The sequence below is a fragment of the Salvelinus fontinalis genome, chromosome 13 (assembly GCF_029448725.1).
Source record: "Salvelinus fontinalis isolate EN_2023a chromosome 13, ASM2944872v1, whole genome shotgun sequence".
Taxonomy (NCBI): Eukaryota; Metazoa; Chordata; class Actinopteri; order Salmoniformes; family Salmonidae; genus Salvelinus; species Salvelinus fontinalis.
Genome location: NC_074677.1, coordinates 18,515,371 through 18,529,849, shown reverse-complemented (window position 1 = coordinate 18,529,849; position 14,479 = coordinate 18,515,371). Strand labels below are relative to the sequence as shown.

At 41.3% G+C, this 14,479-nt stretch overlaps 2 protein-coding genes across 11 annotated transcripts in view; both read left to right on the top strand.

The window, feature by feature from the left end:
• The window catches only part of LOC129868199 (folliculin-interacting protein 1-like), a 49,690-nt gene extending 47,819 nt beyond the window's left edge, over positions 1–1,871 (top strand). Inside the window, exon 21 of the mRNA XM_055941955.1 lies at positions 5–1,871. Coding sequence (XP_055797930.1) covers positions 5–83 — 79 coding nt within the window. The 3' untranslated portion in view covers positions 84–1,871. The remainder of the gene's footprint in view (positions 1–4) is intronic.
• Positions 1,872–3,565: 1,694 nt separating this feature from the next.
• Positions 3,566–14,479, top strand: part of LOC129868197 (rap guanine nucleotide exchange factor 6-like) — a 195,929-nt gene continuing 185,015 nt past the window's right edge. For 7 of the 10 annotated variants that reach the window (XM_055941948.1, XM_055941943.1, XM_055941944.1 and 4 more), the window contains exon 1: positions 3,567–4,205. In XM_055941948.1, coding sequence (XP_055797923.1) covers positions 4,131–4,205 — 75 coding nt within the window. In that variant the 5' untranslated portion in view covers positions 3,567–4,130. Of the gene's footprint in view, positions 4,206–14,479 lie in introns of all 10 variants that reach the window. The other 3 variants (XM_055941951.1, XM_055941946.1, XM_055941949.1) reach the window with 2 other exon arrangements.

Below are 14,479 nucleotides of genomic sequence, written 5' to 3'. Positions count from 1 at the left end.
TCAGTATTGAGTCCAGTGACCTCCCCCTGCTGGCAGCGGTGGCAAGCACTCACTCTCCCTACGTGGCCCAAATACTGCTATAATAGATGGAACCAAAGCCAGAGGTGGCGGGTGACTGTGGACTGGAGCAGCCGGATACTTCACCCTGGCCCAACACGTCGGCTTGACCCTGTTCACTGACGCCCTGCTGATGCTCTGAGAGGGCCGGTGCAGTGCAGTCTCCTGGACAAGGTGGGCATCCCAAATTGCATACTGTTCAAAAGTTGTACACTATGTAGGTTATAGGGTATCATTTGAGATGCAGAAGGGCCTCTTGGATGGATCCGAGACCTCAGCTACTGCTGCTGCCACTGGGCATACAGACATACTGCCACAAGGGGACAGCCGAGTCCATGGTCTCCTCTGATAGTAAGAGATGAAGCTCTGTTGGCCCACTCCAGGCCAGAGAGGCATGCTGCTGCTGTGGCCAGTTCTCTTATTTTTCAATGTTTTCCCCCCTCCTCTGCATCAACATTATTTTAACCTGGTTAAAGGACAAGAAAGCCAAATCATTTTCCTGTTGAGTATAAATAATAATCAAGACATCAATTATAAAATATATACTTTTTATATCTACTACTTTCCTGTACAATCTTTTACCCGTTTAACCAGGAAGCACAGGTGATAGATAGGATGAGTTTTTTTGTTACTTGTAGTGAATATGATCAAATTCACTTTATTTCAATTATGTTTCTGTGTTCTTCATGTATTTGTTTACAAGTGTACTTGACCTGAAATGTCTCCCTCAATGGTCCATAATTCATTGGATTTCATTTGAAAATGAACTACACTAATTATATAAACATAGGCCTGGAAGTCTTATCTGGGTCATTTATACACATTCATTGTAATTCTTAACTGCAGTGTAGCTTTAACATTCTTGATCACAGGTACAGCACTACCTCAGATATTTTGTGGCCGATCGACGCTACACGCTTTTTATAGTTGCCGACTAGATAAGCCTGAGAGAATTATTTGTATTTTTAAATCAGTGTAATGTTCAAATAAAACTGCCAACCCAATGCTGAACTCTTGAAAAAGGGATGTTAATAATTACATATTTGAAAATGGGGAAAACCTTTAATTATTTTTTGGAATACAACGAGCTCATTTCTACTGCGGTATGTGGGGAAAAATAAACAAACGATCTACATATATTTTCAAACTGAAATATTTTCACAAGTTTAAAACATTTTTATCGCTTTGACACCATCATACCATGTTTACGGCTGTATTGCATGCTACGAAGGGAGAGTTTGTGGAATATCTGTTAGCAATACGTGTATCAGTTCCTTAAACTATTCTCAATGTTTATGGCAAAACCAATAATAAATAAAAAATTGCTGCATTGATTTTACAAAAGCAAGACGCAAAACCACAAATCTAAACCACAGATTTGTTTAAATTTTTTGTATAAATATTTTTACCAACCATGAAATTCATGTTGCATTTCATTTGGAAGTACTTTGTCTGGAGAGTGTACCATGCTATGGAGTCTTAATGGACATGTGGCATGAATGGATCAGGGGCTTCTGAAGAATTTATTTTGCTGGTTGAAATTATTTTTACATGCTTATGTAAGATGCTAGGTTCTTCAGGATATGTTATTATTGCATTTTGTAAAGCTCCTGATTATTTCTATGAGGTATGTTTACTTTTCTCTTCATATATGAATACATGATTTAGTATGGTGTGTAACAGTTAATGTAAATTGTACATATTCAGTTTATTTCCATTTATTTGTACATAATGTCTTTGAATATGAATTGTTTCTAAAATGATCCTTTCCCAATTTTAAGGGAATGTTGTGCAATAAAGATGCCAATGTTGTAGTTGCAAGTGTCTCAGTACATACATTCAGTATTAATGTTTCAGTCCAAATTCATGTTTAATTTTAGTAAGAATGATGCCAATTATAATGGAAATGTACAGTAAGTTACTGCATTACCTTTTCACATAGGGAAGTGCCTTGGGTGTTTTTTTTAAATAGCCTTGTCTATAAAGAGCCTTTAATATCATGGGTTAACTTAAATTTTAGTTATATTGAGTGGTTTTCAACATGCTCAAAAAAACGCTAAACAACAAAGGTTAGCGTTTTCACTCACTGTCTCTCGTGCCGGTGTAACAGCTCCGTCCCTCTCCTCACCCCTACCTCCTCACCCCTACCAGGGACCATCTTCATACATCGACAACAGCCACCCTCGAAGCATCGTTACCCATCGCGCCACAAAAGCCACGGCGCAAGAGCAAGGGGAACAACTACCTCAAGGTCTCAGAGCGAGTGACGTCACCGATTGAAACACTATTACGCACCCTGCTAACTAGCTAGCCATTTCACATCGGTTACACTCACCCCCATTTTGACCTCCTTTTCTGCAGCAACCAGTAATCCGGGTCACGGCACAACTTGTTTTGTTTATTTGCACCACCAAGATTTATATGCTAAAATTGCCACTGGTCTGTTACTTGAACTCTGTGAAGCATATATTTGGGCTGCAGTTTCTGAGGCTGGTAACCCTAAATAACTTATCCTCTGCAGCAGAAGTAACTCTGGGTCTTCCTTTCCTGTGGCGGTCCCCACAGAGCCAGTTTCATCATAGCGCTTGATGGTTTTTGTAACTGTAACTTTACGGATTGACTGACCTTCATGTCTGAAGGACTGTCCTTTCTCTTTGCTTATTTTATATATATATATATATATATATATGGACTTGGTATTTTACCAAAAATAGGGCTATCTTCTGTATACCACCCCTACCTTGTCACAACACAACTGATTGGCTCAAACTCATTAAGAAAGAAAGAAATTCCACAAATGAACTTTTAACAAGGCACACCTGTTAATTGAAATGCATTCCAGGTGATTACCTCATGAAGCTGGTTGAGAGAATGCCAAAAGTGTGCAAAGCTGTCATCAAAGCAAAGGGTGGTTACTTTGAAGAATCTCGAATATGAAATATATTTTGATATGTTTAAATTTATTTAATTTACTTTTACCCGTTTTTCGTTGTTTCCAATTGGTAGCTCCATGGGTCTCCCGGCCGGCTGCGATGGAAAGTAATATGTTTTTCTCGCGATATTCTGGACATGAACCAGGGAGGGAGCGGAACGTTTTACACTAGTTACCACAGCCACAAAGGCAAATTTATTATGGTATAAATCCATGAAAACATAAATGTGGTTTTGGGTCTTAATTCAAGGTTAGGCATAAGGTTAAGGTAATGTTTAAAATCACATTTTAAGAAGCTAAACTGTATAGTTTGACTTTGTGGCTGTGGTTACTAGTGATGACTGAGCGCAACAAGAATTAACTTTTTTTATGCATAACAAAAACTGACACCCAGCTACCTAAAGCTGATAGACTATTTTATTAATGCAGGAGCTTAACACGTATAGTGTAATTTCTTACAGTATAGCAGACAGTTGGCTTGATTTTGCAACAAGGATAGAGAGTTGGTGGTTCTGAAAAACACTTAAAGGCCGAAGGTTTATCAACTGATGAGATTTGCTTTTGAGAACCGTGAGGAAACGTTAGTAGTTATCCCACAGATAGACAAGTAACGTTATGTTTCTCAAACTAAGCTGAAGAAGTGAAGAGCTTGCGAGCGCATTATCTACTGTTTTACCATTGATAATATACACTTCCTTTTGTAGTACGTTTAGTTGAATAATGAAACACACTTCCTTTTGTAGTACGTTTAGTTGAATAATGAAACGTTATTACTGTTTTTTTTAACGATAGCCACCTCCTGCGGCTGCGTTCTTGAGCTGTCAAGAACAGAGGGGTCACAGATTCGACTCCGGCGTCGAGACAAGTCAACTCGTCCCAAATGAAGAACTAATGATCAGGAGGCAACTTTCCAACTGGATGCTAAAGATGCATATAATTCTACACGAAGATTTTCACATCCATTTTTGTATTTACTTTTGGTACATTTTATGCGCACCAGTTGCGTTCTAGAGGTTAGCTTTGTGTTAAGTTTTACAAGGCATTTTCACTCCATGCTCGGGCGACGGGATGGAAGTTCAGCGGTATCGGCCTTAAAAAGTGAGACTGGGATCTCTTGAGGATTTGATTCTGGTGTGAAGTTATGACAATGACTGGATCAATGGAAAATTCTTTCAAACAAGCTTTAAAGAAACCTCCATCACTACGGACAGCAGAGGTAAGCAAGCTGAAGATAGCTAAGCTGTGTGTTCTTGGTTTGAATTTCTTAAATCAGAAAGCTAAAGTAGCTTACTGCGGTTAGCTAGCTAGCATGCTAACGCACGAGTTGATGATGAGCAGTGTTTTAACCATTCATCCAGCCAGTCACCGAGTTGGTTTTGTTACCAGGAAAATAAGAATGAACCATCTAGCTGTTATTTGATTTGTGTGTACTGAAGTTACTAAGCTAGTTGGCTATCCAAAACATGAGAGCGAGCATGCTAATAACAAACGTTACTGCGTGAGTGAGTTGTCGATTATATTTAAGTGACGTCACGAAGATCGTTCATTAACGTTATGGTCACCCTTAGTTTTCTGAAAAGCTGCATCTTAAAAATATTTATTATGCAATTGTTGTCCTATTATATTATAGGGCCAGGCTCCGGTCGACTATTTTCAATATAATCCCTCTGTGACTGTCAGTTTGATTACTGTTAGGAGTTTTGTGAGAATGCAGTTTTAGTCACTGTTCTTTGAATCCAAACCTCAGCCCATTAAAACTGGCGTCCCAGCTGTGTTTACACTACACTACGTTTCCTATACTATCTCCCTAAGGAGTCTACTGTGTTTAGTTGCAGAACATTTTGAATTGCAAGAATTTTTCAAAGTACAATCGGTTAAATACCACCCACAGCCCAGCTCAAAACTCTATTTTATTTTCACTGATCTATCAATGACTAGAACGTATTTAACCTTTTATTTAACTAGGCAAGTCTGTTGAGAACAAATTCTTATTTACAATGACGGCTTACACCGGCTAAACCCACACGACGTTGGGCCAATTGTGGGCCGCCCTATATGACTCCCAATCACGGCAGTTTGTGAAACAGCCTGGAATCTCACCAGGGTGTCTGTAGTGACTTCTCTAGCGCTGAGATGCAGTGGCTTAGACCACTACACCACTCAGGAGCCCCAAGTACTCTTTGAACTTTTTCAGAAAGTGAGTACATAATACAAAGTGACAACAAACTCTAACAATCATGTTTTGGTCCTCAAACATAAACAAATAGTGGTTTAAAAAGTACTATTGAGGAGGGTAAGTTCGATGTCCTGTTAGTGATATGAATGGAAATGTGTTGCTTTTTAGTACTGGTTACCTTGTAGGCCGAGAGATGCATTGCATGCTTTGTTGTCAGATGTTGGGCTTTGTGTGTTATATTTATGCTGCAGGTATGGGCGGTGTCCCAAATGGTGCCCTTTCCCATACATAATGCTCTATGGCCCCTGGTCAAAAGTAGTGCACTATGTAGAAAATAGGACGCCATTTGGGGGCCCACATGATGTCCTGAGTTTCCAGTTAATCATCCCCCTCTATCCACTGTGCCAGTAGAAATGCATGATTTACTATGCTGCTATTGAGTATAGCATGGATATCAGACATTTTTATAGCAGTCCACACCATTTTTTCAAAGTTCTCCTAGCAACAGGCACTGGATGATGGAGCTCATCACACTGGTTTATTTTATAGACATGAGTGTGGTGGACGTTTTACTCTGGGAATTGGAAGTGTCTCCGTTTGAGCTGGATCTCCCTGGGTTCCCCAAATACAGATAAAAAAAAAAAAGTTTGTTCCTTCTGGTTGCCTTTTAGTTTAATAATCATGTGTTGTCGTTCAGGAGATTGTGTGGTCCATCCATGCCTAAGGGTAGGGAGTCCTATTGGGCACATCCTTTTTTAATGCCCTCATGAGAGGCTAAACCTTTCTTAAATGGTAAGGTCTCTGGATTCTACCACACAGAAAAGCACTGATGTGATTCTGTTGTAGAAAAAAAGAGACTTATCACCAGGTTTATCATGTCTGTGCACCAATTTAATTAGTTATTTGTTCATTTTAGGATAACAATTTTTCCTTCACCATAATAGGCCCAGCAAGTTGTCAGCAGCATTGCTAAGTGGTGTGTCTCATTGTATGGGTCTTGCTAAAGCTGCTTAGGAATGAGGCTTTTACATCTGAGACAACTTGCTGTGACAATTCATATGGAGAAAAAAAATCAGAGGACTGCATATTTAACAGTACTAACCCATAATTTTCCAGCAATTAAACAGAGGCCTCTCTTTCGCAATGTGAAGTTGATGCCTTTGGTGTGACGTATTTCACTCATCCATTGACTAGTTGAGGTGGAACATATAGGTCACAGCTGCCTGTGAGAATGAGAGCGCAGAAGGTGTGAGTTTGGAACATACACCTACTTCATAAAACTAGGTTCATATCCAGTACTTGGACTTAACCAACTGAATGACAAGAGTAGCCTAATGATAGTCTTATACGTTATCTCTGATTCAGTCATTGATTTGCAAATGCCACTCATCTTGTCAACAAATTCTCATACACCTCGATCACACTGATAGTGTAATTGCATTTTGGTACACCAGAAGTACATTCATTTCCAATGGAACGATACGTTTGCGTTGAAGAGTCTGTTGCAGTGCGTTCTGGGTGGTGCATATGTTGGATTTATTAAAGGTTCACCTTCCAACAGGACAACAACCCTAAGCACACAGCCAAGACAACGCAGGAGTGGCTTCGAGACAAGTCTCTGAATGTCCTCGAGTGGCTCAGCCAGAGCCCAGATTTGAACCAGACCGAACATCTCTGGAGTAGAGGTCGACCGATTGAAATCGGCCATGCCGATTTTAATTTTTTATAACAATCGGTAATCTGCCTTTTTGGACACCGATTATTGCCGATTACATTGCAATCCACGAGGAGACTGCATAGCAGGCTGACCACCTGTTACGCAAGTGCAGCGTCAAAAGGAGCCAAGGTAAGTTGCTAGCTAGCATTAAACTTATCTTATGAAAAACAATCAATCTTCACAATCACTAGTTATCTACATATGGTTGATGATATTACTAGGTTAACTAGCTTGTCCTGCGTTGCATATAATATTTCATATTTCTGTGTTTATTATGTTATAATGAAGTCTATGACTTGATATTTGATAGAGCAGGCTGACTGAGCGGTGGTAGGCAGCAGCAGGCTCGTAAGCATTCATTCAAACTTTACTGCGTTTGCCAGCAGCTCTTAGCAATTCTTGATTCATAGCTCTGTTTATGACTTCTAGCCTATCAACTCCTGAGATTAGGCTGTCAATACTGAAGTGCCTATTAGAACATCCAATAGTCAAAGGTATATGAAATACAAATGGCATAGAGGGAAATAGTTGATGCGTCATATTTCCTATAATAACTACAACCTAAAACTTCTTAACTGGGAATATTGAAGACCCATGTTAAAAGGGACCACCAGCTTTCATATGTTCTCATGTTTTGAGCAAGGGACTTAAACGTTAGCTTTTTTACATGGCACATATTGCACTTTTACTTTCCTCTTCATCACTGTGTTTTTGCATTATTTAAACCAAATTGAACATGTTTCATTCTTTATAAGATTTTTTTTTTTTAAATTTATTTTATGTAATATATTAAGTTAAAATAAAAGTGTTCATTGTTAATTAAGTATTGTTGTATTTGTCATTATTTTTTAATTGGTATCGGCTTTTTTTGGTCCTCCAATCTGTATCGGTATCAGCGTTGAAAAGTCAGTCGGTCGACCTCTACTTTGGAGAGATCTGAAAATAGCTGTGCAGCGACGCTCCCCATTCAACCTGTCAGAACTTGAGAGAATCTGCAGAGAAGAATGGGAGAAACTCCCCAAATACAGGTGTGCCAAGCTTGTAGCGTCATACCTGAGACTTGAGGCTGTAATCGCTGCCAAAGGTGCTTCAACAAAGTACTGAGTAAAGAATCTGAATACAGTACTTATGTAAATGTTATATTTCAGTTTTAATTTTTATAAATTAGCAACATTTTCTAAAAACCTGTTTTTGCTTTGTCATTATGGGGCATTGTGTGTAGATTGAGGGGAACAAAAAATACTTAACACAATGTGGAAAAAGTCAAGGGGTCTGAATACTTTCTTAATGCACTGTATTTGTAAGGTTAGAATCTTCAGTGTTCAGGGGAGATCTTGACAGCATCGGAGTTACTTGTCAATAAGGCTATTCAAATAATATTTTGTAACTTTGTCAGAATTACATGGCCAGTATTGAATATAGGAGAATACTAGCCAATTTTGAGAGCTTGAGAGAGAGTTTTACAACAGTATGCAGCATTGGTTTCTTCAACTGTGCACCCGTATCAGCTGTGTTGGCCATTTTCGGTTATATACGAGTGCTGGTGGATGTTTTTTTTAGGACATGACATTAATGCATGCTAATAGTTAACCAGCCAAACTACACTGTTTTGAATTGGCTATCTAGTTATACAACAGACTATCATTATTTTCCTTACTGTGCTAATCGTTCGCTCGCTCGCCTCTGGCAACAGACCGCTGGCACACTCAGGTGATGCACACACCATGAATTTTATATGATTTTCATTGCTATCCAAAAATGAGATGTAACTGGGCAAATATCTCGATAGCAATTATTATCAACAAATGTGCAAATGCTGCTCGCTTTGATCTCAAAAATGCATCTTGTGACTGACTGCATGATTTGAAAGACTGCTCGTGCCTGTCAATGCAGGCCTACGATAGTTCTAACCCGATGCGCTGTGCAGAGATTGGGAGGACAGTGAGCAAAACATCGCATCTGGAAGACACTTTGCTCAAACAGTTTGTTTTACTTGCCCTGAGCAAGCGGACAAGAGTCAATGTCGAGGCCTGTATATGTTCTTGTACGGTCTCTGGAGGAACTCTGAGTAAACACGGCCTGCTTGTGACCTGGGATCCTGAAAGCACTCCTTGTAGGCTAATAAAATCCCCATGGTTCAGATCAAGCAAACTAATTAGAGGGTCAGTTTAGAAGGGGAGAATGCGCTTGAAATTGAAGCCAGTGAGTCAAGTCACTGATTGTGCAGTGGCAGACCTATGCTGCAGGTTCAAACGTTATAGCCTATAGGTTCCAAATAAACTTACACCACCAACTAGACCACTACGTCTCATCCACAGGATCTCAATGACGTCAAACTCTGGTTTATCAGCTGCTGCTGCTTCTAAAGCTTATTTATATTGGTACAAGACAAGCTAATATTTCAAGCCTGTACTGGCTGTGTGGTGTGAAGTAGAGGGCTGCATTCACCTGCGGGTCCCGACAGAGATCATTGCAGCGCAGTCAGCATTTTTCATGCTGCGGGTGGTCAGATCAGACAACTTTGGGATTAAAATATTTTTGTTTTCACGCAGGTTATTTGGAAATGGTCATCTTTCTGCTTTGTTATGCGTTAACCTACCTGTTGTATTAGAAGCACTTCATTGTCGCATTATTCACACTGAATTCGCTGCTTCATCTTCAGTAGCCTACCTCTCCTCTCCTAGTTGGGCGTGCAAGATAAAGTGCGCCGAAGACATCAAAACAATGAAATAACACATGGAATCACGTAGTAATCAAAAAAGTGTTTAACAAATCCAAAATATATTTCATAGCCACCCTTTGCCTTGATGACAGTTTTGCACACTCTTGGCATTCTCTCAACCAGCTTCATGAGGTAATCACCTGGAATGCATTTCAATTAACAGGTGTACCTTAAGTTCATTTGTGAAATTTATTTCCTACTTAATGCGTTTGAGCCAATCAGTTGCGTTGTAATAAGGTAGGTGTGGTATACAGAAGATAGTCCTATTTGGTAAAAGCCCAAGTCCATATTATGGCAAGAACAGCTCAAATAAGCAAAGAGAAACGACTGACCATCATTACTTTAAGGCATGAAGGGACCATCATTACTTTAAGGCATGAAGGTCAGTCAATACGGAACATTTAAAGAATTAGGAAAGTTTCTTCAAGTACAGTCGCAAAAACCATCAAGCGCTATGATGGAACTGGCTCTCTTGAGGACCACCACAGGAAAGGAAGACCCAGAGAGTTACCTCTGCTGCAGAGGATAAGTTCATTAGAGTTTTCCAGCCTCACAAATAAATGCTTCACATAGTTCAAGTAACAGACACATCAACTGTTTAGAGGAGACTGTGTGAATCAGACCTTGTGGTTGAATTGCTGCAAAGAAACCACTACTAAAGGACACCAATAATAAGAGACTTGCTTGGGCCAAGAAACGTGAGCAATGGACTTTAGACTGGTGGAAATCTGTCTTTTGGTTTGTTGATTCCAAATTTGTGATTTTTTTGGTTCCAACCACCGTGTTTTTGTGAGACGCGGAGTAGGTGAACGGATGATCATCAATCAATCAAGTTTATTTTATATAGCCCTTCGTACATCAGCTAATATCTCGAAGTGCTGTACAGAAACCCAGCCTAAAACCCCAAACAGCAAGCAATGCAGGTGTAGAAGCACGGCGGCTAGGAAAAACTCCTTAGAAAGGCCAAAACCTAGGAAGAAACCTAGAGAGGAACCAGGCTATGAGGGGTGGCCAGTCCTCTTCTGGCTGTGCCGGGTGGAGATTATAACAGAACATGGCCAAGATGTTCAAAATGTTCATAAGTGACAAGCATGGTCAAATAATAATCATGAATAATTTTCAGTTGGCTTTTCATAGCCGATCATTAAGAGTTGAAAACAGCAGGTCTGGGACAGGTGGCGGTTCCATAACCGCAGGCAGAACAGTTGAAACTGGAGCAGCAGCAAGGCCAGGTGGACTGGGGACAGCAAGGAGTCATCATGCACGGTAGTCCTGACGTATGGTCCTAGGGCTCAGGTCCTCCGAGAGAGAAAGAAAGAGAGAAGGAGAAAATTAGAGAGAGCCAAGATTTTCAAAATGTTCATAAATGACAAGCATGGTCAGATAATAATCAGGAATAAATGTCAGTTGGCTTTTCACAGCCGATCATTAAGAGTTGAAAACAGCAGGTCTGGGACAGGTAGGGGTTCCGTAACTGCAGGCAGAACAGTTGAAACTGGAATAGCAGCAAGGCCAGGCGGACTGATCTCCACATGTTGTTCCCACCGTGAAGCATGGAGGAGGAGATGTGATGGTCTGGGGGTGCTTTGCTGGTGACACTGTCTCTGATTTATTTAGAATTCAAGGCACACTTAACCAGCATGGCTACCACAGCATTCTGCAGCGATACGCCGTCCCATCTGGTTTGCGCTTAGTGGGACTATCATTTGTTTTTCAACAAGACAATGACCCAACACACCTCCAGGCTGTGTAAGGGCTGTTTGACCAAGAAGGAGAGTGATGGAGTGCTGCATCAGATGACCTGGCCTCCACAATCACCCGACTTCAACCCAATTGAGATGATTTGGGATGAGTTGGACCGCAGAGTGAAGGGAAAGCTGCCAACAAGTGCTCAGCATATGTAGGAACTCCTTCAAGACTGTTGGAAATTAATTCTAGGTGAAGCTGAGAGACTGTCAAGAGTGTGCAAAGATGTCATCAAGGCAAAGGGTGGCTACTTTGAAGAATCTTTAACACTTTTTATTTACTACATGATGCTATAGGTGTTATTTCATAGTTGTATGTCTTCACTATTTTCTACATTTGTAGAATAGTAAAAAATAAAAGAAGAGAAATCGTTGAATGAGTAGGTGTGTCAACTTTTGACTGGTACTCTATGTATCTCAATTAAATAGAGTAGGCAGTTGTTTTTGAAAGTAAATATACTTACTTAATTTGATTAGGCTATGGTTTAGAACATTGCAGAGAAATAAATATTGATCACCCATATTTGTCTGAAAAATCGTCCCAATCTTAAGGTAGGCTGTAAAACGTAGCTCAAGAGAAAGTGCAAGTCTCCAAATCTCTTCAACCTATGTCTATCCTATTGGCTGATATAGCCCAGTAATACTGAAAGCTTAATATAATGGTCCACGTGAGAATCTCTTGTAATTTGACCTATTTCTTAGGTTATTTTAGAGCATTTTGATATTGCCTATAGGGTGCAAAATTACTGAGAGCTGCGTCGTCGCATACGTCTAAAATAACATTGCGGGACTGCGGTTGGGTTCAGGACCAGTTCTTGTGGTAGTGGGTGTGAGTCGGACAGAAAGCCAGCGGGTGTGGGCGGGTGCAGTATGAAAAGCTTTAGGCAGGAGCGGGATGAATGAATCATTCCCAAGCAGACTTCTAGTGTGAAGGCTTTACCTGAGTGTAAAGCAGCATTCCATGCAGGACTCTGGGCATGAAGAGGCATATTCTCTCAGAGCCACTTTACTGATAGTGAAAGCAGACGCTGCAGGCCACTCTGAAGTAGGAAGGCTACACTAGTCACAAAGGTCAACGTTTCACTGTGGTAGAGCAATGGGAATTTTTGTAGAATTCCTGAAAAGAACACGTCCTGAAAATAAATGTTATTTTAAGAAGGGCATGTGTCCAACCCCCCCTGCAAAATGTGGACTGCTGGAGGTCATTTTGCAGGGCTCTGGCAGTGCTCCTCCTGGCACAAAGGCGGAGGTAGCGGTCCTGCTGCTGGGTTGTTGCCCTCCTACGGCCTCCTCCACGTCTCCTGATGTACTGGCCTGTCTCCTGGTAGCGCCTCCATGCTCTGGACACTACGCTGACAGACACAGCAAACCTTCTTGCCACAGCTCGCATTGATGTGCCATCCTGGATGAGCTGCACTATCTGAGCCACACATCAAGGCGGTGGCCCGTTCCTGTAGGTTCATGCTCTACAACATCCGCAGAGTACGACCCTGCCTCACACAGGAAGCGGCGCAGGTCCTAATCCAGGCACTTGTCATCTCCCGTCTGGATTACTGCAACTCGCTGTTGGCTGGGCTCCCTACCTGTGCCATTAAACCCCTACAACTCATCCAGAACGCCGCAGCCCGTCTGGTGTTCAACCTTCCCAAGTTCTCTCACGTCACCCCGCTCCTCCGCTCTCTCCACTGGCTTCCAGTTGAAGCTCGCATCCGCTACAAGACCATGGTGCTTGCCTACGGAGCTGTGAGGGGAACGGCACCTCAGTACCTCCAGGCTCTGATCAGGCCCTACACCCAAACAAGGGCACTGCGTTCATCCACCTCTGGCCTGCTCGCCTCCCTACCACTGAGGAAGTACAGTTCCCGCTCAGCCCAGTCAAAACTGTTCGCTGCTCTGGCACCCCAATGGTGGAACAAACTCCCTCACGACGCCAGGACAGCGGAGTCAATCACCACCTTCCGGAGACACCTGAAACCCCACCTCTTTAAGGAATACCTAGGATAGGATAAAGTAATCCTTCTGACCCCCCCCCCCCCCCCCCCCCCCCCCCCTTAAAAGATTTAGATACACTGTTGTAAAGTGGCTGTTCCACTGGATGTCATAAGGTGAATGCACCAATTTGTAAGTCGCTCTGGATAAGAGCGTCTGCTAAATGACTTAAATGTAAATGTAAATGTAATGTGTGGGTTGTAGACTCCGTCTCATGCTACCACTAGAGTGAAAGCACCGCCAGCATTCAAAAGTGACCAAAACATCAGCCAGGAAGCATAGGAACTGAGAAGTGGTCACCACCTGCAGAACCACTCCTTTATTGGGGGTGTCTTGCTACTTGCCTACAATTTCCACCTTTTGTCTATTCTATTTTCACAACAGTATGTGAAATGTATTGTCAATCAGTGTTGCTTCCTAAGTGGACAGTTTTGATTTTACAGAAGTGTGATTGACTTGAAGTTACATTGTGTTGTTTAAGTGTTCCCTTTATTTTTTTGAGCAGTGTATATATATATATATATAACAAAAAGCGGGCCTTGTAACCCCTCCTACTCTTTCAAGCCAGCTCAAATATCTAGCTAGGTTACAACCATCCTGCTTAGAAGCCATTGAGATGTGGTTTAACACAATAACATTCCACTCAACAGCCTTGCTAAGGTACAATAGAGAATGACCAGGAAAATGTGCTATTTCTTTGAGTATCTTTGGACAGAATAGTCTAGATTGGACTATGGTCATTCTCTTTTTTGCATTGCGTTCCCTGGTAAGAAGTTATGTAAAAAAATAATGTATAAACTCTTAATATAATCTGGCCAATTTGGAGTAGGACACTGCTCATGCAATTCGGCATAACAATCGCCGTTTCCTGACCTGATGAGCCATGCGGCCTTTATTTTCCCTAAGATTAAGTATTGTCACTTTGTTTAAGGTGACATGTTTAGGGTAGATTTCCATATACTGTCATTTGTCAGTACCATTTTGTCAATGTGGAGCCCCCCCTGTTTATTGTACTATGGAAAAGTGGAGTCACCCAGTACAACAAAATACCTTATTGCAGTGAGTCTCACATTTTCCCTCACTTTGGTCTGGTCCTCTCTAAACACTGCTGTGGAAGCTGTGTTTAATTGCAAGGCTATGG